Raw genomic sequence first — 25,259 nt, forward strand, 5'->3', positions numbered from 1 at the left:
CACACTGCAGGGCTTTGTCACCAGGTCACCCACCTAACATTTCCTGGCGAGGCTGGTTTTTGCCCCTGGCTCGTAGGTTTGGCGTGTACCAAAGGTGGCTCAGTGTCCAGCTCTAGGACACAAAGGCATTACCCCAAACCCCAAGTCCTCTACTTCTGGACTGTCCACGCCGGTGCTCACAGATGTCTCTGTGGGGCACAGCGCGCTGGGGATGGTGGATAGAGACACCAGTATATCCAATCGCACCACCTGCACTGCAGCTAAAAGTCACCTTTTTAGCTAAAGCAGAACTTCTCAGGCCAATACCTCTCTCAAACCAGATTTACCTTCTCATGCGAAAACGAAATGTCTGCCTACCGCCTTTTTGCTTTAGCCGACAAAGCTACATCATTTTTAGCTGTATGTTTATAAAATTCACATTATCAAACTCAGTGTTGCAAGATGCAGTTTCTTACCTTTCCAGCAACAAACACTATGATTATTCCAGGTGCCAGACAGACTTTTCCAGCACCATCACAAGTTGCAGCCAAGCTCTGCCACTTATCTAAGAGCTCACTAGCTGACCATTAAATAATTCCAATTAATTGTGCTCCAATCAGTTAAAAGATTAGCTTCAGAGTACGTGCACTGTTTACACCTAGAGACTACAGGGACTCTCACCAGCCATTTCGATGGACCAAGAGAGCGCACAGTCCCCTTGCACCGCCGGAGGACAGCACGGGGACAGCTCGCATGGCACCAGACCCTTTACACGCACTTGCCTTTACAGCCGTTCGGCAGCTCCATATTCTTGCTGCCACAGAAACATTGATCGCCGTCCTACCAACTGAGACCTTTGACTTTTAGAAAGGTCTTATTTAATTATTTATCACCGGTTACTAAATAAAACATAACACCTCCTGCAGCTGGGGTATCGTCCATGTGACACACGTGGGATTTTCAGGCCAGCCAGCAGACCTTCCCCAGGAACCACGTGTGCCCACGGTTGGGAACTGGGCTGAGTTTCCTTGGGGGGTAAGGAGAGAGAAGGTGTTAATGCACATAAACTCTGAATAATTGGACAGTTTGCTGGAAAAGCAATCAAAAAGACATTAAAGGGAAGGGTCCATAATGCAGCATTGTACCCTGGGGGAAACAGAAATGATCTCAGTGATGTATATTTGGTGACAGTATTTTGCACCACTTTTCCTCATAGGGCAGCAACTTTTGGCCAAGATTCCACACATGCAACACTAATTTAAGATCACTTAAGATCATGTTATAGCTGGTTCTATTCCTGTTGTGCTTGTCAAATGCAAATTTCCATGCCATCTGTTGGCACTGCTGGTACTGTTAGCTGTGAGATGCTCAATAAAGACGCTGCAACATTTCAGGAAAAACTTTAGTCATTTCTCTGTTTTCAACGCCTGATGTCAAAGCTTTACCCTGTTTTGTTCTGCACCCATCACACCACAGAGCTTCTGTTTTCCGAAGCGCTAAATGTTACGCTGACCAACGTTTTGGATTCAATTAGCAACATGGCAAAGACTGACATGATTTGCACCGAAACCAGGTGCAACTTCCAGCCCCGAATTGCTTTGAAGTCCTGAATCTGTGCAAAACCAGGTATTTCCATGGCAACAGCCAGGACGCCACAAGGAGAGGAAGATGACATTTTGGCAGCAGGGAGGAGAGGCTAGGTGGGGAGGAGGGAGGCTCCTCTGCCATACAGATCTCGTCTCCCTGAACACGGAGAAGGAAGACGAAGAAGGAAGAAAGCGCCATGAAACCTGTTCTGGGTATGAAAGATCCAGCCAGGGGTTTCTGGAGTACGAGAGCTCTTCTGCACACCACCGCTTTTATCTTTGAAAGGATTGAAAATGGTCCCCAGCGATTAGTAATACTCTTTTCAGAAGAGATCGATGCAGGCAATCGAGAAATGCTGCATTAAAGCCATCTGTTTACTTTTGATATAGGAACGTTTGAAAAAGGCTGACCTGGGTGCTTGAGAGACATCAGAAGGTCCCTCTGCAAACAGCAGCTTTCATCACAAACCTGCAGCTTATCATCCTCATCTTCATTTTGCCTGAACAGTTTTGACAGCTACACAAAGGCTCTTTTTTTTTTTTTTTAAATTGGCCTTGAGAACATTTAAAGCTATCAACATTAATTTTTCAACTCCTAATAACATTAAATTAATTTACAATTTTCTACCAATCCAGAATGAAATAGCTGGCATCGACACCCGCAATCTGATATTTTGGAACCGCAGGCATACATACGCGCTCCAGAAAAATAAACCCAAGCTGCAAAAAATATTGCTCTTACCAGTCCCTCTGTGTTACTTAGCCACGAACGAGACAACATGGCTGCGTAGCGGGGGCACTTCATTTAAAGGGTGGGAGGAAGAGAGACTGACTGTTGTCCCTATGATACAAGACGATGGAATTAGTCAACAGCTACACAGTGACAGCCATTCAAGCTCTTAAAAAATAAACAATATACCCGATAGAAGACCGCAGGACATCAGCAAGCAAGCGGGCTGTGGTCAATCAATACCGGGTTTAAAAAAAATTCTAAGAAGCAGCAAAATGTTCAATACAAGCATAGCAGTTATTGATGAGTAAAAGACTTAAAGCTACTTGCTGAGAGGCAAGTTAAATATAAACTAAGTTGTTGCAGAAGAATAAGCAAGGCGACTGTTTACTTTCATATTCCATTCAGCTTTTCACACACCTCATTTTCCAGGCATGGTGTAGTATACAGCCTGGATTTCATGGGGAACACCTGCTTTTTGTATGCAGGTGCATACACCTGGAGGTAGTGCAATTACCTGGAGGTAGTCAAAAACATACTACAGGATTCTCCACCGTTAAAAACGAAACTTGCAAAAGAAGGGGAGGAGCATGGGTTGCAAGAAGAATATTTTTAGTTGAGAATCCAGCACCCTTATAAACCTGGATATTTCAGGCTCTGAGTTTTTAAATCAGCTTCATTCCATCTGATACAAGCTCTAAAAAAATCAGAAAGGATTTGGTTATGCTTCTTATCCTGCGTAACAGGAAACGGGATTCCTCAGAAAGTCATGTTTCCACTCCTTCCCTGCAGTCTGCTGACAAATAGTCCATTTTGCAGCTTTCAGGAAGAGTTTGATTTATTATAACCATATGGAGCGGAAGACGGTTGATAGCACAACTCATTTCAACCTGCAAATCTTATTAAAAATAAAAATGCATTAACAACGGCAACAACCAAATATCGAAGTCCATTTGCTCGTTGTGGTGCGTTAGGTAATTTCAGTTTACTATGTATCTACCTTGTCTAATTAGACCTTGTCTTCACAATATTTTATTCCTCTAGGATGGCAGATGTTGTGTGGCTTCCCGAGCATGATCCACAGCTGTCCCCAGTCCCAGTGGAGCTCACCTGCACTCGAGGACCTCAGCAGATCACACACAGCCATGGCGGAAGCAAAACCAGACATGGTCTAATAAAATAAGAATATGGAGCTTTGTGAAAGGTAGAAATTCCAGAAGTGGGGGGAAAGAAAAAAAAAAGGCGATTTCTACAGTTGGCCCTTTCTGCTACTCCTTGAAGTCTGCACAAGCTCCTGACATCCCAAAGTCAGTCTAGGAGAGGAAGAAAAAACAAAAGGAAAATGGACCTAATGAGCAGGGAGCACCGAGCAGCAGAATGCCCCACCAGTTCCCAATTTCAGGGACATCACTAAATAAGGAACTACCTCACCTATGGGCTCATGTTTCCCCAGGTGTTTTTAAATCCTAACAGAGCAAAACACAGGTGGAGAGAGCGCAGAGCAGGGGTCTGACATGGAATTCACCCACCTGTGTGGCTGTGTACAAACACCCCACCTCGCTGGACCAAAGCCCCGGCCAGGTCTCACTGCTTCCAGCAGGCACGGAGCTGGGAGAATCCCGAAGGAAAGCGCAACCACCCAGTGCCTGCATGGACAAAGAACCCACATCCTCACCAATGTTCCAAGCAACGAGACCACCAGAAAAAAAATCTCTGCTCTGTGTCAGCACTGCCCTTGCTAAAGGGCTGCTGGAGAGATACCAGACCGTGTCAAACACCCACGTCACGGCACCGTGATGCACCGGCTGGTGGCACTTCACCAGGGCAGAAGGGCTTTCCCCATACATCACCTCTCTCCTTCAGCCTTTACTTGCATTCACCAAACCCTCGTACAGTATGTTTATTCTACCAAAAGCCAGCAAAAGGGCATGTCACAACCCTCAGCTCTCTTCCCCTAGGCAGCCTAGAAGAAAGCTGCGCTTTCTTCCAGCAGGCAGCCCCTGGAGGAAGAGCAAAGGGAGAGAAGCCCAGTACTGAATGCCAGCATGGAAGATGCTCATGTGCAGTGACAGCGTGCGGAGGCCACAGCGGTCTCCAGAAGGAAGCTCCTGTCTGCCAGCTGAGCGGTTTAACCGGCACACCGATGGGCAATCCTCGCCTCCCATCCCTGTTGACGCGCAGTCTGCTGTTTTGTCTCTCTCCACTCAGGAGTCCTCACAGACAGACGGTAATAATGAGATGTCAGCTTTATCCAGGATGCTAAATAAATGTCATACCCTTTTTCTGGTTTAATAGCTGTTGCCAAGGCAACAAGTAGTATTCCTTACCACCACACCCGGCACAGGATTAAAGGTGGGAAGCGGTCTGGATGAACAGCCAAACACACTGCGCCGTCACCCTCTCCAGGCCTACCACCCACGGGTCTTGGTCACCTTGCTCCGGGCAGTGTTCCCAGCAGGGACATTCCACTTGCCAGAACCCAAAAGCTGGTTATCAAGATGCTTGTAAGACCAAAAACAAAACGTCACACATCGCACCCTCCAAAATCCCAGGAGAGGTGACCTGTGGGGACAGACCACAGGCAGGAGATGATAACAGTGATCCAGTGCTCCACCACATGGCAGAGCAAGTCCAGGATCCCCAGCAGCAGGTCCCACAACATTTAGCCACTTAAGACTCTGTAGCCACGGATGGGTGGCCCAGACGGCGCTGCTGGCCCACGCCGCCCACCTCCACGCACAAGCGACACAGGGACGACGTGGCAGAGCCGTGGGACTCTCAGCTCCCCGTCTACACCCACCAACAGCTCACTGCATTAATGCCACACGCATTATAAACGCTAAACTCCGCACAGGTAGAAGGAGCTTGAGGCAGCTCAGCATAAAACGCAGCATAAACTGACAAAGAGTTAAAGATGCCCGAGGAGAGGGACCAGAGCAGGCAGACGTAAACCGCCATCGCTTGGCACTGGCCACACAAACACACATGTGCACGTTCCCCATTTTCTTGGCCGGCTGCCGGGCTCCCCAGCCGCCGGTGAACCAACAGGGGCTATGCTGCAACGAGGGGCCCGTCCCATCCCCGCTCCCACAGCGAGCAGCACCCCGAGTCACCCCTTTTCCCCTGCGGAAAATCCCAACTCGTGAGGGCAGCTCCGCCCAACACGAAAAGGCAATTTGCAAAAGATGCAGGACACTGGAGTGACAAAATTCGCCGGTGCTGCGGGGGCGATGCTCCTCCACCGACCCAGGAATGGGGGGCAGCCGGAGCCCACCGGAGCGGGCTGGGCTCACGCTACCACCCGCTGCCCTGCTCGGGGTTGGGGTTTATTTTTGGGGGGGGGCGGGAACTGTTAAATTCTCTGCAGCGGCACCGGCAGCAGGATGCTGCGAGCAGGCGAGCCCGGTGCTCCCCGCCGGGGAGGGTCCCGCCGCCCATCACAGGGGGTCACCGAGCCGTGACAGGGGCGAGGGGCTTCTCCCGGGAGGGGCCGCCGCCGCCGACCCGCACCCACCTCCTTCTTGACGGTGCGCAGCAGTCGCTGCCGGGTCTCCGCCTCTGTGGGGAGAAGGGGGAGAGACCCGTTAGTGCGGCCCCGGCCCCGCCGCCGCCGCCCGCGGCCCCGCCGCCGCCGCCCGCCCTCCCTCCCTCCCTCCCTACCCGCCGGTGCCGCCGCCATGGCCGCTCCTCCGCTCCGCAGCGCCGGCAGACTGGCGGCGGGGCCGCCCGGCAGGGCCGGGCCGGGCCGAACGGGCCGCACCGCCCAACCGCGCCCGCCGGGGCGGGGCCGCCGCCACCGCCTCCAATCCGAGCCCGGCGCCGGGAGGACGGGCCACCGGCAGCCCCGGCAACCGGCGGGCCTCGGGGGGTGACCCCCAACCGGGCCCCAGCCACCAAGGGGGGACGCCAGCGGGCCACGGAAGCTCGGTGGGGGGACCCCAACCGGGCCCCGGCCATGAAGGGGGGCCTCAACCGGGCACAGGCCCTCGGGGGGTGACCCCCAACCGGCCCCTGTCCACCAAGGGGGACCCCAACCGGGCACGGACCCCCCGGTTAGGGGACACCAGGCAGGCCCCAGCCACCAAGGGGGGACCCCAACAAGGCACAGACCCTCGGGGGGGTCTGAACCAGGCCCCAACCCCCAAGGAGGGGCCTCAACCGGGCCCCAGCCATCAAAAGGGGATCCCAACTGGGCACAGACCCTCGGGGGGGGACCCCAGCCAGGCCACGGCCATCAAGGGGGGGCTGAACTGGGCAAAACCCCTCAGCGGGGAGAGCCCAACTAGGCTTGGCCCCCCTGTGGAGACCACAGCCGGGGCTCCCCACCACCAGGCACCCCCCAACTGGGACACACACACCCCCCCTTCCCAGCCAGGCCCCAGCACACCCTGACCCCCTGGGGTGCCGGGGGATGGCGACCCGCGGGGTGGGTGACACGGGGACAGGGCCGCAGCCCTCGGTGTGCCCCCGCATGCGGGGCCGCTCTGGGGAGGGCACAGTGTCCAGCGTCATTTGGGGGTTTGGGAGCTCCATGATGTACGAAGTGACAATGTCCTGGCAGCCACACGCCATCGTGGCACGCTCCCGTGGGCTCTCCCATGCCGGGAAAGTGATAACGAGCTGAGAAGACATATTGACAGGAGACGCTTCCTATCGAAATCACCGCCCCTTCAGAGAAAGCCCTGCCTAGCAGCGCCCATTAACGTGTCTTCTGTTTGTCTCTTCCCTCGTTTGCTGTTCCAGGACATTTCCATAGAAACAGAATCCCGGCTCCTTCGCAGTCCAGTTTCCAATAACTACAAACTGCATTAGTGCGAGGGCAGCAGCGCCTGGCCACGCTGCACGCCAGCACGTGGCTGCTGGCCACCAGCATGGCCACGGCTGGTCCTCGCTGCCATCGCTTGGGAAGGGACCCAGTCCCAGCACAGTGAGCAGGGAAGGTCCCAGCATCTTGCACGTCCCCAGTCCCACCAGCCCCACATCCCTGGGCACTGCTCCGCTGCCGCACTGGGAGCTGGGCTGCCTCTTCCACCCCCGCGCTCCATGCTGGTGCTGGGTGGCCCTGAAGACGGCAGGAACCATCCATCGCGGTGGCTGCCCTCTGACAGCCGTGCTGGGAGTCCGTCTGCCAGGAGAAGAGGAGGGAGCTCTGGACTTGGGGTTAATCAGAATTCGGCCTCTTCTGTACGTTGCTGCTGTCACAGGGGCCAGGAGAATACCTGTGCCATATCCACTGTAGAGAAAACCTATTTCCTTGTATGCTATTTGCTTTTCGCTGTTTATTTGCTTGCTAAATACCCTGTTAACAGAGGTGATGGCAGAGTAAATGTTACTGAACTGCAGCAACTGGGCTGGTTTGCTTGGGTATATATGATCGCTGATCTAGATGGATCCCAGAAAGACTCTGGGATCCGTGGGAATCCAGCCTGGGCAGCTCTGGGTACCGCTGGTGGGGGTGACAACTCCTGCCTGCAGTCGCTGAGTGTCGGCTCGACCCTTGGGATGCCGATCTCAGCCCGGGGAGTCACCCCTGGCCTCAGGTTGGGCCCCCTGCGAGTGACACAGGACTTGGCATGCCACGTCGGTGGTCTTGCGCCTGGTTTGTCCCTGCTCTGCTCCCTGCAATGACCGGTCTCACCAGGTGGCACCTGGCTGCCCGGTCTCACCAGGTGGCACCATTGCATCTCTTCTGCCCAGCAGCCTACTCCGGGGTCTGTTCCTGGACAGCCCTGTGGATGGGGTCCCAAGTGGGGTGCGGGAGGAGAAGGACCGAAGGTGCCAAGAGGCAGGAACCCAGGGCTTTCCAGGTCTGACCTGAGACCCCCACAGCCGGCCGGGACTCGGGCTGTGCTCACAGTCAGCCCGCTCGGCTCCTACCGAGCTCTGCTGCTCTGCCACCCCACCTGCCATTTATTGATGACCGCAGGTCCTACAGTCTTGAACGGTCAATTAAGACAGGCTAATAAACACTCATAATGAAGGCATCACGGCCTCATAAAACACCATGTAGGAGCACCGCCGGATATAAGCGGTGAATCAAATTACCAAGGGCAGAGACAGACTGCTTGCTCCCCTGACCCTGAGCTGTCGCTGGAACCACGTAGAGCCGTGGCTTGCCATACGTAGGGATGCTGAAACGGAAAAGGTGCCAGGTTCCCGAGGAGCCAGGGCACAGCGCGGAGGTGTCACGCACAGCACCTTGCACGCCTCTGGTCTCTGTAAAGCTGCTGCGGCCCAGGATGAGACTGTCTGACTTAAACCAACAGCATCTGCCAGGAGAGCCTGGGCTGCCTGACAAAGCTTTGAACTTGGCCTCGGACAGGTAGGTGAGTTTGTCCTGCCTGTTTCTCACTTTTGCTACGGTGAAAATGATGTTGGAGACATTGACCTGCCTCTTGACTGGCAGAGGACATCAGGAATTGTTCAGTTTAGCATCTCAATCATGGTCTGTCCAAGCTGAGCCAAAACACCCCTTTTAGGGCTTTTCCCAACAAACAAACAAACCCCACTTATTTTAAGGGCAGAGATGAACCTAAGCAGCTTTTACAGCACCCGGAACACCTTGGCAGCTCTGCCGTAGTGTTTGTGCTCTGATAAAAACTGCCTGGTCCCCTCCATACCCATGACGGCAGGATGCGGCTGCGGGGTGATGGCGAGGGGATCCTCCTGGAGCTCGGGAGAGCGGTGACCACCTGCTGAGCCCGACACAAATGCACAGCGCCGGCGGAGGGAAGCCCAGAGGAGCAGGAAGATCATTTTCATTCCTGTTAATGAACCGTGCTGGTTTTATACAATCTTCACTCCTGTCAATCTCTGCGATACTCCAGGCTAACACGGGGTTGGTGGTGCCGGCACTTCTGTGGGACCGTGTACCAAGTAAGGACATGCTTAGGCCATTTGAGAGGGACGAGTGATTTCCTTGTCTTCCTTCTCCCCAGGAACAACGGTGCTATACAGGGAGTGGGAGCTATTACTAATATATTACCTTCGTTTGGGGAAAAATTAGCTTAAACAAGCACAGGGACAAGCTCTCCATAAGCCTTTTTGGTTCCTTTTCCTTGGAAAATTCTGCTTCTCCCTGGATTAAAGATGGGTGGGAGATGATTTGTCCCTGTTTTCTGAAGTCTGGCGAGCTTAAACGAGAGCACGTTGATCTATACTTAATGTGATTAAGTTACATCTCTGAGTATCATGCTAATTAAATTAAACTTCCCACTGCTGCCTCTGCGGCTTAAACAGGGTAGTTGTTTTAAGACCACAATTCACTCCTCTGCATTTCATTGCATGGACGAGCAGGTAGGATAAAAGCAATCTGCTAATCAAATAATCACACTCTTTAGAAGTAACTTCTATCTCGTTGGAAATTCAAATTTAAATCTGATTTGAGCTGGTTTTAAACTCTACATTTTAAATCTAGAGCGATTTGTGCTTTGAGTAAGGAAAAGAACAAGAAAAAGGGAAAGTAAACTGATGAAGGGAGCGCACAGAGTGTGTCTGACTGCGATGTTGCAGGTATTTAGAGAGCACGATGGGTGATGCGCAGGGGACCAGCCGGCTTTCAGAGCATCAGCTGCAGTAAAGGCAGAGACCCCCGTCGCAGCTGCCCGACGGCTGCCCCTTCCTTTTCATGTCCCAAAGTGAATGCTCGGATCCAGCATCCCTGACTTCAGCTGTGTATTACTTCAAATGCCACGTAGTCTCCATAGCCTCCTCTCTGAAATGCTTCTAATTGAATGCCAGACGATGGACAAAAATATTTGTCTATAATTGGCAAAATAACAACATTTTACCCAGAAAACTCCCCCGTCTGGTGTGTCACTGATGAGCGCACTGAGCCTCATGCCAGATTGGAGCAACACAGCCATCTCCCCACACCAGGGCTGGGAAACTGTGACCAGAATAAACAAAACTCTGGGGAAAACTCATCTTTCCAGCAGGTTGCAGAGCCGGGATCCTGCTGAGAGCCCGGTGCTCACAGGACCCCAGAACACCGGGACTGAGTCTGGGGAGCACAACTCCTCGCAATGAAAACCATCTCCGAAAGACACCTCGCCCTCTGCCCTCCTCCCACCTCCAGCAGCCCCGAGAACCTGCAATGGTTTTTCCAGCTTGCAGCTTCTAAAAAAAAAAGAAATGGAGATTTCAAAGCTCTCTCTTTATTGACTTGACAGCGGCAGCCTTGACTTGATGCTGGAGAAGAGGCAGCCGCATCAGTGGGTCTGTGCGGAGAGGCAGCGGCACGGGTGGGCGATGGGGGCCCCGAGGAGAAGGTGGGAGCTGGGGGAGCGGGAGGGCAGCGCTGGGCGCATTCGCGGCTCATTCACCAGCGAGGACCCTGGGGGGGATCTGTCAGGGATGGAGGATGCTGGAACGGCAACAGCGGCATCGAACCGATGGCTGCGGCACATGGGCTGGGAGCGGAGCAGCACTGGCGTGCTGGGAAACTGATGCCGGTGGGTGCCTCGGCGCAGGGAGCTTTCAGACAGGAACGTGCAGGCTGCACGTCCCTGTGTTGCAAAACCACCGTGCAGCCCGGGCTTGGAGCTGTTGTGGGCACAGCTACAGCCGTGCCTGGCTGGTGCCACCTTCCGCATGCCCAGCTCAGCCCAAGGTGCGAGTAAAAAGCCCACCTCGTCTGATTTAAAAGATCAACGTGGAGAAAAGCAGAGGCTCTTCAGGAAAGCAAGTAGCTTAGTTTTAAAAAGATGCTGGTGTTTGAACAGCTGCTGCTTCGCACCCAGAAAGTGGCCCCTGCCCGGTGTCCTGCGCTGAGGGATGCTGCGGGGGGACCTGCTCCCCATGGACCACCGCAGACCGTCCCTCACACCCCCCGCCAGCGCAGCCAGCTCCTCCCGCCGGGGCTGGGAGTGACTCTGAGCCCATCTGCTGAGCCTTCCTCAGCAGGACCCGGGTGCAGGAGGGTCTCCACACTTGGCACACTGAGCCATTGCACGTAAACTACCCGGAGAAAAGAAGGGTCAGCTACAGAGAAAGAGCTATTATTTTTTTACAGTTGCTATGGCACCGGCTGTCTCTCTTCTGTCATTTATACTCTTAAGATGGTCCTTGGTGGGGGGGATTAAACCTTGCTCCCCCCCAGCAGGCTGCTCAGACAGATCGCACTCACAGCGGGGATTTCTCACCTTCATCCCTAAGAAGGGACCAACCGCAGCCCCTCTGCCAGTCCCCCCCTGCCCCAGCAGCTGAGTACAGCCTTGCCTTTAATGTCCGACGGCTGCACCCACAGCTGTGGTGTAATTAATGACTGCGATGGAAATTGACGGCTTTGCAAATCCCAGGAGTGACACAAATCCTGTATAAACCCTCAGGAGATTAATTGTCCCTCACCTGTGTGCTAGGTCTCAGCTTGGGGGAGATCTGCACCAGCAAAGCCATGGGGCTCACGGAGGGGGGGCTCTGCCTGGCCACGACGGGACCCCCCCGATCTCCGCTCGCTCCCCACTCAGCGCAGGGACCAGCGTGTGGGACCAGCCTCCAGGTAAACCCCTTCCCTCGGAGAAAAGAGCTGGTACCAGCCACTCCTCGAAAACACGCAAGCAGAAAATTGTTGCGTTTTCAAATGAGAGAGGTGTTAAAAGGCACGATAATTTCCCAAGCAGAGAGGGAGAAGCCGTGCCGAGCACAGCTCGGGGGGATCGACAGCAGGAGGGGACCCTCCGCCCATCACTGGGAGGGGGCAGCTCGGGGCTGGGCACCCCAGTTTGGCCACCCACTGCTGGGGTCCCCACTGCGGGTCAGGGGACACCTGGGGACACACGGCAAGGTGTTGGGGGCAGCCAAATGCAGGAGGGGTAGCTGGTTAGGACAAAAAAAAAATCCCTTTCCCAGGACTCTTGTGCTCACGCTGTGAGGGTGAGAAGCCAGTGGGGTGATGTCCACCGGCAGAGCCGTGTCCCTGCCCCAGGGTGACCGTGCCACCACAGCTAAATCCATCCTGCCCCCCTCGCCGCAGCCACCCAGAGCACCGGGGTGGCCACCCGGGGACCAGCATCAGCCCCCTGAGCTGCTCCGGTCCAGCAGCCCCAGCAGCCAGCGCCAGACATACCCGCCAAAAAAAAGAAGTGTTTTTAACTTGACATTTCTAATGGGTCTCCATGAATATTCCTGAAGGATTAACAGTGTCCAGAGGTTTCCCATGCCGGGTAGACGCCAGGCAACTGGCGTCACGTCGTCACAGCAACCCGCTCACCCCCACCCTAAGATCCGCAGATCCCGGTTTGATCTCTTCTGTAGTTTCTTGTAATAAGAGATGAGGCGCCTGGAAAAGCCGGTCCTGGAGCACCCTGGAGCCCTGGGAACAGCGGGTGGCCCTGGGCAAGGGCTCGCTCAGCACCAGCCCCTGTGTTGTGGCCGGTGGCGAGACGCAGAGACTTGCCTGCACGCACACATCTCTCTCGCAACAAAATTTGCTGCTAAACTGTCAAACCGAGGAGGGCAATGGCTTTGGGTACGCTGCTGTCCCCTCCCTGACAGCGGCTGTGAAAGTTATTTCACTTCCAAGCAGTTTATTTGCGACAACTCGTGCCCCCGGGCTACAGAAGGACCCAGCGGGTCCGTGAGGACAGACGGGGCGATGCGGGATGGCTCCAGCCGGGCAGCTCTGCGCGAGGGCTGCTGGCTCCCGGCAGCACACAGAGGTGCCCCCAGCCCTCAGGGGTCCGGTGGGCCCACGGCAAGCACCGGTCGAGTATGTGCCCTGCACTTGCCTCCTGGCCAGAGGGTATTTCCAGGCCCCACTCGCTCCGCAGGGTTTCCTCTGCAAGAATGAGCCATCGCCTCCTTTGGTGGGTCTGGTGTCATCGTTCGCAGAGCGGTAATCACAAAATACACCAAGGAGAAAGAAATAACTATGTCAGGAGGAAGGGGCAGCACCTCTGTGTGCAAATACGGTTCTGTTTCAACAACCCCAGCCCCAAAACGCACCCGCCCGGGGAGCAGAGGGGACAGAAACCCGCGCGGTGAGGCTGGTCCCCGCGCCTCAGCCCTGCGCTCGGAAAACCGCTCTCCCCCCTCCTGCCTTTGATCAGAGGATGGGTTTCTCTGCCGGCTGCTCTCGGTGCTGTGGGTTTCCAGCGGGAGGTGGGGAAGCGCAGTCAGCCTGACCCTCCCCTCCTCGGATCTGTCATCAGCAACAGAAAAATCCTTCCCGTCCCCCAAGTTACTCAGCCTGAATCCTGCAGGATTTGCCGGGGCGGCAGGATGGCAGAGCAGCCCTGCCCGCCGCCCGCCGCCAGCCCTCCCCGGCAGGACACGGTCCCCCAGATGGGTCCCACGGCCGGCCCCGCACCCCCGGGACCCCAAACCCACCCCAGGGACAAGTGGAGCAAAAAAATGGATTTCCTCCTCTCAGTCATCGGATTCGCTGTGGATCTGGGCAACGTCTGGAGGTTCCCTTACATCTGCTACCAAAACGGAGGGGGTAAGGAGTCCACTGGGATTATTTAAGTCTTCTCTTGAAGAAAAGAAATCTGTTTTTCATCTTTCCGAGGATGAAAAACTCGCCATTTCTTTTCTTTCTTTGTCTCCGGCTGCTCCTCTCCAGACAGGGCAGTTTAGAGACCAACCCAACTTCTCCTGACATCTGTCTCTTTTCTGTTTTGTGTCTTTCTTCATTCAAAATCCTCCTCCATTCACTCCTTCCCCCGTGTCATTCACTCCTTCCCCAGCGCGGTAGCAGCTCTAGGATCACAAAGAGGAAAGTCGCATGGTCCAAACTGCATAAAAGGATTAAAAATCTGCGAATTTGGGGTGGGAGGTTTGTACCTTTTGTGATCTTGTGACTTTGTGAAAGCAACATTTTCTGATGGCTCGCTTTTTAAAATAATCCTCCCAAGCATCCCGGCCGCTTGCCGCAGATCCCGGCCATGCAGCCGGCAGTGCTGGACCCTGCAGAGTGTCCCTGGTCCCCGGGACCGTGTGTCCCCGCACCGCACAGGGCTGGGGGTGTCCCCTCCCGTGAGAGATCAATAGCAAGTTAAGATACAAAAGCTCTGTGAAGAAAAAAAAATAAAAATAAATAAAAATTGAGTAAATGACATGGAAATAAATTGCTTTAAATAGAGCAGAGCAGAAAAACCCCTGGCGTGGAAATTAAAAATGAGGAATGAAAATTTTGTGCGTTTTGCCAAAGCACAGTGGATTTAATTGTGAAAGTCGGCGTTTGGGTAACATCCTCTACTGCTTGGGAAAATTAGAAGGAGATAATTAGTACCATACTCAAGGCTAAAATGTGGATCCCAGGTGCCCACACTGAAGCACAGTTATTTGTGATTTACTCCCGTGGGACCAGGAGCGAACTTTCCCCACTCTTCCTGGATGTGGTTCAGGCAGATGCTTTCCTCACCCGCCCCACGCACGCGGGAGGGTGAGAAGTTCAAGTAGCAGCTCTCGGAAAGGACAGCCATGGGCCACGCAGAGCGGGAGCACTGATCCAGGCCGGTGGTGGGCTCACCCAGCAGCTGGAGATGTTCCTAGAAGAGAAACCCTTGAGGGGCTGGTGGTGGAGAGCCCTCCGAGAGAGGGGCCGTGGGGGTTAAATTAACTAATGCCAACAGGGCTATTCTGAGGAGCGCAGAGAACAGTTCCAGTTCCAAAAGCTCCATGGGGTACAAGTGTAGCCCTGGTAAAGACGACATTGTTATGAATAATGCAGATTACAGCGTTAATTACTTGTGTCTTGGGGTGACCATGCATATTCAGTGGGATTTTCTCCAAAACTCTTCAATGCCTGAGGGGTGCTTGGTGTCCCATCCCCTGTACCCTGATGGTTTCTATTGCTCTTTGTACTGTCCCGGAAAAACGATCCGTCCCCGGCGAAGGCTGGGACGCCAGTGGGGACTGACACAAGAGCCCAGGTGGGGCACCGAGCAGGGTCCTCACACCTCTGAACCCCTCTGAACAGATAATTTGTAAAGCATCTTACAAACACGCATCCCAACCCCTCGTCCACGCTCCCCCGTGACACATCCCTGCAGCACCGGGACGGGTGGCAGCGGCAGCCCTCCATCCGCAGCCTGCCTGCGCTCACTGGCCAGCCTGGGGCCGCAGTGGTCACCGCCGCTCTGCTCCTCGCCCTGCAGGAGCCTTTCTCATCCCATACACGCTGATGGCTGTTTTCGGAGGGGTGCCTCTCTTCTACATGGAGCTGGCCCTGGGGCAGTTCCACAGAACGGGCGCCATCCCCATCTGGAAGCGCATCTGCCCCATCTTTAAAGGTAAGAGACCTCCAGACCACCACCGTGGGCTTGGGGACCGCGCAGTGTTGGTGAGCGGGGCTGTGCAGGTCCCCACAGCCGGCACGGCCCCACAGCCGTGTCCCATGGGACAGGGGGAGGGCTGGACCTGCGCGGGCTGCTGAGTCTGCCCCTCTCTTTCCCCAGGCATCGGCTTTGCCATCTGCATCATCGGCCTGTACGTCTCCTTCTACTACAACACCATCATCGCCTGGGCTCTCTATTACTTCTACTCGTCCTTCTCGGGCACCCTGCCCTGGGCGAGCTGCGACAACCCCTGGAACACGCCCGACTGCACCAACTACTTCGGGAGAAGCAACGTGACCTGGACCAACTTCTCCAGGTCCCCCGCCGAAGAGTTTTATACGTAAGTGCACGTATGTGGAGGAAGTGTTTAAGCTGGGGCACATCCCCCTGGAGGCACTCGGGTTTGCTGCGCAGGGAGCAGGACCAGGGGGCCTGGGAGGAGGTACGCCACTGCCCGTGGTCATCATGTGGGGGTGCTCTTGCGGGGCTCGTGGCCACCATGCCCTGCGCTCCAGGGGAGAGGTGAGCACGGAACTGCCTGCCGAGGGCTGAGCCCGCTCCCCGGCTGCCTGCAAGGGCAGAGCCAGCAGCACCGCGCTGGGCTGAGACCCCCTCCCCGGCCATGGGGATCCCTGTCTGCAGGAGGAAGGTCCTGGAGATCCAAAAATCCGGAGGGCTGTACGACATCGGGGGGATCCACTGGCAGCTGCTCCTCTGCCTCTTCCTCATCTTCACCATCGTCTACTTCAGCCTGTGGAAAGGGGTGAAAACCTCCGGGAAGGTAAGAAAGAGATGTCCAGCGCCAGCCCTGCCCGGTATGGATATGCTGGAGCCCTGGGCACGTGGGGGCTCGGAGCCCAGCACGTAGCACCCCCTCCATGGCCAGGGCCAGGCAGGAGGGACTGAGACCTGGTGGGGTCTTGCAGCTCACCTGGCTGCTTAAACATGGGATATCGCCTCCTCCCCGCGCCCCTGGGCCACCCAGGCAGCCACCAGCGAGCCGGCCATGGCCGACACAGGCGGTTTGTGTGCTTGGTGGAGCAGCTCTGCCGGTGCCGGGGGCTGAGGGCTGCCTCTCTCCAGGTGGTGTGGGTGACGGCCACGCTGCCCTACGTCGTCCTCCTCGTCCTGCTGGTCCGGGGGGCCACCCTGCCCGGCGCCTGGAGAGGGGTTGTCTTCTACCTGCGCCCGGACTGGGGCAAGCTCCTGAGCACCGCGGTGAGTGTGCGGTGGGACGTGTCCCCCCGGCTCTGGCTGCACCCAGACCCCATCCCCAGCGCGGACACCCACCCCTGCCCAGGGTCTAGCCCCATGGCAGGCCATGGGGCCCCTGTTCCTACAGAAACAAGATGCCCTGGACAGGCTCTTGGAAATGTAAATCTATAATTGAATCACCCATCTCGTTGCCGCTGGGTTTTGTTTGTGCCGTCTTCTCCCCCTGGCCTGACAATGGGCTTCATGTGGGTAATTACCAGGCAGCACTTGAGAATTCTCATTAAAGGTAATCAGGCCCTTGCTGCCATGACAAACCTTCCCGGGCAGGAGTAAGGACGGGGGTCTTCGACTTTGTCCCCCCTCCAGGCCTGGGGGAGCACAGACGCCATTGCTTAATTCTGCTACTGCAGGACCCCAGGGGGGAAACGAGCTCCCTCTGTCCCGCGGCATGTCCCCTGCCCTGGGGACATCTCATGGGGGGACAGGCAGGCAGGAGAGGTGGTTTGGTGGCATGTACCAACAAGGACCCCATCCCTGTGCCGTGGGGTGGGCACACCATGGAGTGGGCACGCCATGGGGCACCTCCCGACCCCGTCCATGCCCCCGGGGACCCCCTGCCTGTTCTCCAGCCTGCCTGTTGCTTCTCCTGACAGGTTTGGGTTGATGCTGCTGCACAGATTTTCTTCTCCTTGGGCCCTGGATTCGGTGTCCTCCTTGCTCTGGCCAGTTACAACCATTTCCACAACAACTGCTACCGGTGAGCTCCCACAGCCATGGGTCCCCGCGGGCACAGGGGCTGCACCAGCCACGGCTGTACTGGAACCACATCCCTGTGCTCCGTGGCCACAGGCTGAGCATCTTTCCCCATTTTACTGGTGGTTTTGGTGTGCGGGGCCAGGCGAGGGAACCGGTCGGGGTGCAGGTGGCCAGAGCAGCTGAGTCGGGGTGAGAGCTGCACTGGAGGGGGGGAATTCTGCTGCAGGACACGTCTCCCTGCTTTCTGCCTTCCAGGGACGCGCTTGTCACCAGCGCGGTGAACTGCCTCACCAGCTTCCTCTCGGGCTTCGTCATCTTCACCGTGCTGGGCTACATGGCTGAGATGAGGGACGTGGAAGTGGAGGATGTCGCGAGAGATAAAGGTTTGTCTCCCTCCAGCGTCACTGCCCCATCCTGGCCCTGTGGTGCCCAGCTGCCCCAGGGCTCCGTGTCCCCGTGGTGGCTGGTGGCTGGTCCTGGGGTCTGCCGGGGCGCGGGGGCTTGTGCCTGGCAGTGGTTCCCAAGAGTGGAGGGCAATGAGATGTCCGGTCCCTGTATCTCATCCGGGGCCAGGCACGGCTACTCTGGCTTTGGGGCATCTTCCTCAAGCACATTCCCACCAGCACCCAGGGAACAGCAAACCAAACCAGTGTCCCCTCCTAGGGCCGAGCCTCCTTTTTATCACCTACCCTGAAGCAATCGCCAACATGGTGGGATCCACTTTCTTTGCCATCATATTCTTCCTGATGATGATAACGCTGGGGCTGGACAGCACGGTAGGTGCCTCTGCGGAGCACGGCCGCACAGATCTGCAGCCTGGGGCCATGTCCTCAGCGGGGACTTGGGATGGCCATGTCCCACGGCTAATAGCAGGGTGACAAGGGGAGTTATGGCCTCAGGAAGGAGGGCTCCAAGATGGGGATGGAGGGCTTCAAGCCCTCCAAGCACGGGAATGGAGGGAGCACCGCATCGTCGTCTCCAGTGGGTCTGAGCTGGCCTCCCCCAAAGCCCGTTGGAGGGGACGGTCACCCCGGAGGGAGGGAACAGGACGGGATGTCCCCACTCCGCTCATGGGCAGAAGGGGCCTTGGGGGGAGCAGGTTTTCTCCAAGTGCGTGACTGTCCCCACGTCTCATTTCTCCACCCCACGCTGGCGTTCCATTTGCAGTTTGGGGGCTTGGAGGCCGTGATCACGGCCGTGATGGACGAGTACCCCCAGGTGCTGGCCGGGCGACGGGAGCTCTTCGTCCTCGGCCTCATCACAGTCTGTTTCCTGGGCTCCCTGAGCACCCTCACCTACGTGAGTACCACCGGGCACCACTCTGCTCCTGTCCCCACCACACACCTACTCGTTCCTCCAACAAGCCCCCTGCTATGGGACTTTGCCGAAGACGTTCTCCGCATGCCCGCGGGGTCTGCAGCCACCCTCCCCTCCCCTGTGCTCTTCCAGGGGGGAGCCTACGTGGTGAAGCTGCTGGAGGAGTTCGGTGCTGGTTGCTCAATCCTGGCAGTGGTGCTACTGGAAACGATAGCTGTCTCCTGGTTTTACGGTAAGAAACTGCCTCTGTGATGAAAAACATCCTGTATTTAACCTTACACACGTGTGTAAATGCCAGGGGGCTTGGGGGAAAAAACACGTGTGGCTCCCGAGGAGGCTGGGATGGGGCATGGAGGCGTCATGCCCACATCCCTCTACCCATGTCCTCCGTGGGTCTCCAGGGCCGTGACGGCTCTCTCCTCCGGCAGGGATACAGAGGTTCTCCCACGACGTGAAAGCCATGCTCGGCTTCACCCCGGGGGTGTTCTGGAAGGTGTGCTGGGTGGCCATCAGCCCTGCCTTGTTAGCCGTGAGTATCTACAGCCCGAATTAAAGAGCGGGTTCTCAACCCTGCTCTGAATGCCCCGCGGAGGAGCTGCTCTTCCCTCACGGCTGCTGCTGCTGCCCAGCTCCCTGAGTGCCCGCGCTGCTGATCGTTCCCCTCTCATTTGCCCGGGGTGAAGGAGCTGCCGGGAGGCTGGATCAGGGTCCTGGCCAGGGCTGTCGGAGCTCGTCCCAGCTGCTCCGGCCACGGGCAACGACAAGCTGCCCGCAGCCCCTGGGACAGGGAGTTTCACCAAGAAAAGGAGCTGGAAGTACATTCTCCAGCCTCTTCTGCAGCTCCAGGGCAAAGCTGGGAGCTAGGTGCTCACACAAGCACAAGTGCAGCCTTGTTTCATCCCCCTGGTCTGCGGTGTCCTGCGCTCGTGCGTGGGGACGGCACTGCGGCACCACGCGCCAGGCCGGATCTGTCCCCTTTGAAATGCCAGCTCCCCTGGCACTTCAAAGGCTGCCGTCTGCAGAGGCAGAGGGGTCTAATCTCGCCGGATCTGCAGGAGAAGAGGCCTTGTGAGGATTAATTACGGCTCTAAGCGCTTTGCCCAGGTTATTAAGAGAGAAGTATTATAATCAAAGCAGACAGCAAATGATTTCATTTCAGCACGGGGACGTGCAGCCTTTGCCGGCCACCGTCTCGGTGGGGTTTGTTAGACGAGGACCTCCCCGCCCAGACCTAGCGAGGGGTGGCAGTCTGGGAAATGTCACCGCAACCTCCAGGCTTGCCTTTCGCAGTTGGGAAAGCAGCGGTGGCAGTGGGACGCGGATGGCGTCAACCTACGGGATGAGTCGGCGCCAGTGCCGGGGCTGGGGAGATTTCACGGCTGGTCCGCTCCCCATGGGGAGCCAACAGGGCTGCTCCACTGGGGATGCCACAAAAGAGCTTTCCTGGCCACCCGCGCCACATGCGCGTGGGTTTTGGGGGCTGTACAGCCCGGCTACTGCCCCGTGCCTGCTGTGGCCCGCAGTGGGGCACGTCCTGCCGTGGTCTGGCCCCAGGAGCATCCTTCCCTCAGGGGCTCCGCTTCATTCATTACAGTTCATAGTCATCAGCTCCCTCCTGGACCAGCCGCCTCTGATGCTCTTCGACTATCAGTACCCCGAGTGGAGCATCTCCGTGGGGTACCTCATAGGAGCATCGTCCTTCATCTGCATCCCCTTCTACATGGTGTACAAGCTTGTCTGGACGCCGGGCTCTCTCAAGCAGGTCAGGAGTGGGACAGGCAGCCCTGGGGCCCCCGCGCGGGCTGGGGGTGGGCAGGGACCCCCGCCTGGGGAGAGCCGGAGACCGGGGAGCTGGGCAGATGGCTGACGTGTCCTCAGCATCTTTGTTCACCTGGCAATTAAATCACGCCCGGGGAGCTGCTTGGAATAGGGCTGAGAGGAGCGTGGCTCGACGGCCTGATCGTTTTCAGTCGTATTTCTGAAGCTGTGATTTTGGCTGGGCCAGGAGGTGGCGGGGCTGCGTCAGCATGGCCCTGGAGGCAGGAGACCGTCCCCAGCTGTCACCCCTCCTCTCACCCCATTTTTGGGACACCCCCTGCCCGCTTCGGTCTGCTGCAGGCTGACACAGCCCCGGCCCCGCAGCCAGCAAGATCCTGGCGGGGACGGCTTCGGCACCCAGGTGCGGGAAAGAAACCCATTGCCTTTTTTTCTTTGCCTGCTCACACCCTGCAGCGCCTCGCCGTCTGCATTCGGCCGGAGAAGACCACACGAGACCCCCAAGCAGAGGCGGTGTGCATGTCACCCGTCCTGTAGCCCAGCAGCACATCCAGGGGACGCAGAGACTGCTTCGGCTTCCTGCTCCTGCCCCGACAAAGCAACGGGGCGGGCAGAAGAGAAGCTGCCGTCACCTTCCTCACAGCAACCGGCCCCTCGCCTCTCCCCCGGCGGCTGCACGTGCTGGTGGCGGCTCCCCGGCCACCGGCTCCCGGCGTGTCCGAGCATCTCGGTGGAAGCGGCACGGCCAGCACGTGCTGGAGCCCGTTCTCGCTGCGGGCAGGAAAAACCCCTGATCCACAGTAGGGAGAACGGGACCCGGTTCTCAGCCCCGAGAACAGGGACACGAGAACTGAGTCCCGCAGGGCTGGAAGGTAAGGGCCAAACTCCTCCGTTTTGGAGGTGAAACCCCAACTCCCGGTGCAGACGGCGGCACAGCTGCGGAGGGATTATTGCTTTGGGGTGAGCAGTGCATGCCTTTAGCCGTGCTGTGTAAAATAAAGGTGGTATCAGTTGTGAGGAGACCAGGCGAGGGAGAGGAGCCAGAGCTCGCCGGGCTGTGTTCACTGCGGCAGAGAGCACGGGGCTGGGCTGGGGGGGCTGCTGCTGTCACGATACACAAATCATACAATCACAGAACGGTTTGGGTTGGAAGGGACCTTAAAGATCATCCCGTTCCACCCCCTGCCCTGGGCAGGGACACCTCCCACCAGCCCAGGTTGCTCCAAGCCCCGTCCAACCTGGCCTTGAACCCCTCCAGGGATGGGGCAGCCACAGCTTCTCTGGGCAACCTGGCCCAGGGGCTCACCGCCCTCACAGCAGAGAATTTCTTCCTGAGATCTCATCTAAATCTCCCCTCTTTCAGTTTGAAACTGTTACCCCTTGTCCTATCATTACACTCCCTGATAAAGTCCCTCCCCATCTTTCCTGTAGACCCCCTTTGGGTACCACCTTCTGTTGCAAAGAGCAAAATTCCAGTAGAGGGAAAAAAATCCGAGAAAAGCATCACCCTCCAGCATTTGAAGATGACCCTAACAGATCTCATTTTAAAACCAAGTATGGGGGTCAGGGTAAAGCAGCCCTGGCGCTGGCGTCAACCAGCCACCTGCCGTCTGTCACGGCTCCCCAGTGATGTCACATTGCTTCCAGTGCGGCCTCACCATTTCTCAGCAGTCATTAGGCCCATTGAGCACTTTCCAGCGCCCACCACGTTCACCATGGCGGAGGCAAAGCAGCAGCTCCCGGCCGGTGTCTCAGCCGTGTGCTGATCTACCGCCATGGCCCCTCACCGTCCCCTCCCGGCGGCTCCCGGTGCCGAGGGCTGGGGGTGGGCATGGGGCTGGGGGAGCACATGGGGCTGGGGGGGAAATATAGGGTTGGTGGGGAACACATGGGGCTGAGGGGGATGACAGATGGGGATGTGGGGACATAGAGCTTGGGGAGCACATGGGGCTCGGGGGGACGCATTGGGCTGAAGGGGACATGGGGCTTGGGGAGCACACAGGGATGGCGGGGGACACATGAGGCTGGGGGAACATAGAGCTTGGGGAGCACATGGGGATTGGGGGGGACAACACATGGGGATGGGGAGATATGGAGCTGGGGGAGGACACATGGACTTGGGGAAGGACAGGGAGATGGCGGGGGACACATGGGGCTGGGGGGAACAGAGAGCCTGGGGAGCACATGGGACTGGGGGGGACAATACATGGGGATGAGGGGGCCGACACATGGGGTTGGGGGGGACATGGGTCTGGGGAAGCACATGGGGCTAAAGGGGACACTGGACTAGGGGGGGGCACACGGGGCTCGGGGGAAACATGGGGCTGGGGGGTTCATGGGGGGTCGGGGACATGGGGCCAAGGGGGAACACGGGGTTGGGGGTGCGGGGGGGAGACCATGGGCACACGGGGGTGCGGGGACACCCGGGCCGGGCACCCGCGGCCGGCGGGTCCCGACGGGCAGCGCCCAGCCCCGGTCCCCCCGTCCCCCCGGAAGGCCGGAGCGCGGCGGGGGCGGGGCAGGAAGGGGCCGGGCCGCGGCGGGCGCACAAAGGGGCCGGTGGCGGCGGGGCCGGGGCCGGGGGGTGTGCGGGGTCGCCATGGCGCTGTCGGCGCTGCGGGGCTGGGCGATGGCGGCCGTGGCCCTGCTGGCCCCGGGCACGGCGGAGCGCAGCCGGCCCTACGCCGTGCTGCAGAAGCAGAACCTGGGTAAGGAGCGGGGGGGGGGACGGGGGGGGGGACGGGTTACGCACCTTGGGCGCCTTTCTGCTTGTTTTTCCCTTTTTTTTTTTTAAAGCTAATTTTGGGGAATGCCTGGGGGGGGTGTGTGTGTGCATTCAGACCCTGACCTGTGCTCCTCCCGCAGTGCTGCTGGGCAGCATCCTCAGCGCCCTGCTCCTCACCATCATCCTCATGGCCGTCTGCGTCTACAAGCCCGTCCGGCGGCGGTAGCGGAGCGGGACCCGGCGGGGGATGCGGGGGGCGGGGGAGAAGCGCTGCCGGTCCCCGCCGGCCCCCCCCACCCCAGCCCTCCCGTCCCGTCCCGCCGCCTCCCGCCAGCGGCGGGGGATGCCCCGATGTCGTGTGCGTGGCTCCATCGTGACGTCGCTTTCAAGGACAGTACGGCTGGGGGCTGGAAATCAGCCCCCGGGCCTCGGCGAACTGACCCCCGGGAGCCGCCACTGCTGCAAGCCCGGGTGGGTGCGAGCAGGGGCTGTTCCACGCACGGATCCTCCCAAAATGCAGCGTTTCGGCGGTGATGATGTGACGCCGCGTGCCGGCGAGCATCCCCGGTGCGCCGGGACCACAACTGGCCGCGACGCCCGTTCCCATCAGTGCCAGGAGCCGTCCTGGCTTGGCACAAGAACACAGCTAGACTAACAAGAGCCCTGTCTGTCCAGCCAGCACATGCACTTGATGACACCACCATCTAACTTTGCTTTCTGGTTAATTCAGCCCCATGCTTGAGCAGCCTTCAAAAATAGTCCGAAGGTGAAAGCAGAGCTGTGGGGGTCTGGTACGTGCAGAAATACTGAAGCGTGAGCAGCCCCCGGTGCGGCCGTGCAGGGACAGGGTTGTCGTTCATGATGTGATTTGCTTTAACTCGTAGCCAAACAGCCACAAGCGGTCTCGCACCAAAACAGCCATGCTGAACCCGTTACCTACAGGGTCACAGGCGAGAGTTTCCACTTTGTGCTGAACACTCATCTCCTCACGGGTGGATTTGTGCTCCCAAACGGGCTACTGCCCACCTGGAAACAGGAGCCTCCCAAAGCCCACAAGCCAGGCAGATGCCTGGGGCTGCTGGGCTGGGGCTCTCTGGAAGCACGCCATGCGTCGGCTCCGGACAGACCAGCTCTGTGCGTTTTCAGTAACAAATTGAAGTGTTTACACTGAAATCACACTTGCGTATGAATGCTGCTATTTCGTTTTGCACTGCTATGAGTAGTAACTGGATTTTGCTTAGTAAGTATTACTCTGATATTTAACATAGGGGTGTTTCAGCTAGTAATTTATTTAGTATTTTAAAAGTTAACTTCCAGAACAATTGTGCTGACAGGTCCTCTAAAGCTTTGTGCTGCATCTGACACGTTTTCTGTTCAGTTTGTTTCCAAGGGTGCTGACCGCTCGCATTGTGACGGGGGATTTTCTTTGCTGCTGTTAGTACTGTGACAGTAGGAGGCTGGCCTAGAACAGTTACTAATCTAAGTGAAACGCGAGTGAGGAAGCAAGGTAACACTGTTCTATTGCTTTCTGAGCCTTTTTTTGATCACCAAGTCCTGTATCACTGATTTTTGTCAGTCCTTCTGGTGTAGAAGTCGGCCTGTGCTGTTCGGGGGGGGGGTGGACGGTGTAGTTTGCAGCTACAGCTCCAGGTTCCCGGGAGCAGCGTTCCTGTTTGCGTTCATTCTTTGTTCCCTGCTCTGTCTCTTTGTACAAATAAAAAGCTAAGTAAACAACCCAGGACTCCTTTATTTATTCGTGGATGTTCTGTTTGTTATTAACTCGGCTGTAGCTGTACAATGGGATGAGGTACTCCCCTCTTCCCACCTCTCATCATCCTGCAGGTCTTGCCCCCTTTCCAATGGCGAGGGACAGGACAGCGATGCCAACAGCTGGG

The 25,259-nt window shown here is 57.4% G+C and overlaps 3 protein-coding genes across 9 annotated transcripts in view; 2 read left to right on the top strand and 1 right to left on the bottom strand.

Moving 5' to 3' along the window:
* Nucleotides 1–6,020, bottom strand: part of SGSM1 (small G protein signaling modulator 1) — a 47,885-nt gene extending 41,865 nt beyond the window's left edge. For all 7 annotated transcript variants that reach the window (XM_054219076.1, XM_054219079.1, XM_054219075.1 and 4 more), the window contains exons 1-2: nt 5,956–6,020; nt 5,810–5,853 (exon numbers count right to left, since the gene is read on the bottom strand). In XM_054219076.1, the coding sequence (XP_054075051.1) occupies nt 5,810–5,853; nt 5,956–5,974 (63 nt within the window). In that variant the 5' untranslated portion in view covers nt 5,975–6,020. The remainder of the gene's footprint in view (nt 1–5,809; nt 5,854–5,955) is intronic.
* Nucleotides 6,021–13,638: 7,618 nt separating this feature from the next.
* Nucleotides 13,639–21,176, top strand: LOC128917079 (sodium-dependent serotonin transporter-like). The gene is given in 13 exon segments (XM_054219648.1): nt 13,639–13,735; nt 15,396–15,530; nt 15,696–15,915; nt 16,218–16,356; nt 16,659–16,793; nt 17,444–17,547; nt 17,802–18,173; nt 18,175–18,322; nt 18,714–18,845; nt 18,996–19,095; nt 19,292–19,392; nt 20,458–20,625; nt 21,096–21,176. Coding segments are annotated over 13 exon segments (1,923 nt in total). The 5' UTR covers nt 13,639–13,647.
* Nucleotides 21,177–23,215: 2,039 nt separating this feature from the next.
* C13H12orf76 (chromosome 13 C12orf76 homolog) lies at nt 23,216–25,098 on the top strand. The gene is made up of 2 exons (XM_054219730.1): nt 23,216–23,347; nt 23,505–25,098. The coding sequence occupies exons 1-2, from the start codon at nt 23,239–23,241 to the stop codon at nt 23,588–23,590; spliced, it is 195 nt and encodes a 64-aa protein (XP_054075705.1). The 5' UTR covers nt 23,216–23,238; the 3' UTR covers nt 23,591–25,098.
* Nucleotides 25,099–25,259: the final 161 nt, after the last annotated feature.

This window comes from Rissa tridactyla, chromosome 13 (assembly GCF_028500815.1).
Source record: "Rissa tridactyla isolate bRisTri1 chromosome 13, bRisTri1.patW.cur.20221130, whole genome shotgun sequence".
Taxonomy (NCBI): Eukaryota; Metazoa; Chordata; class Aves; order Charadriiformes; family Laridae; genus Rissa; species Rissa tridactyla.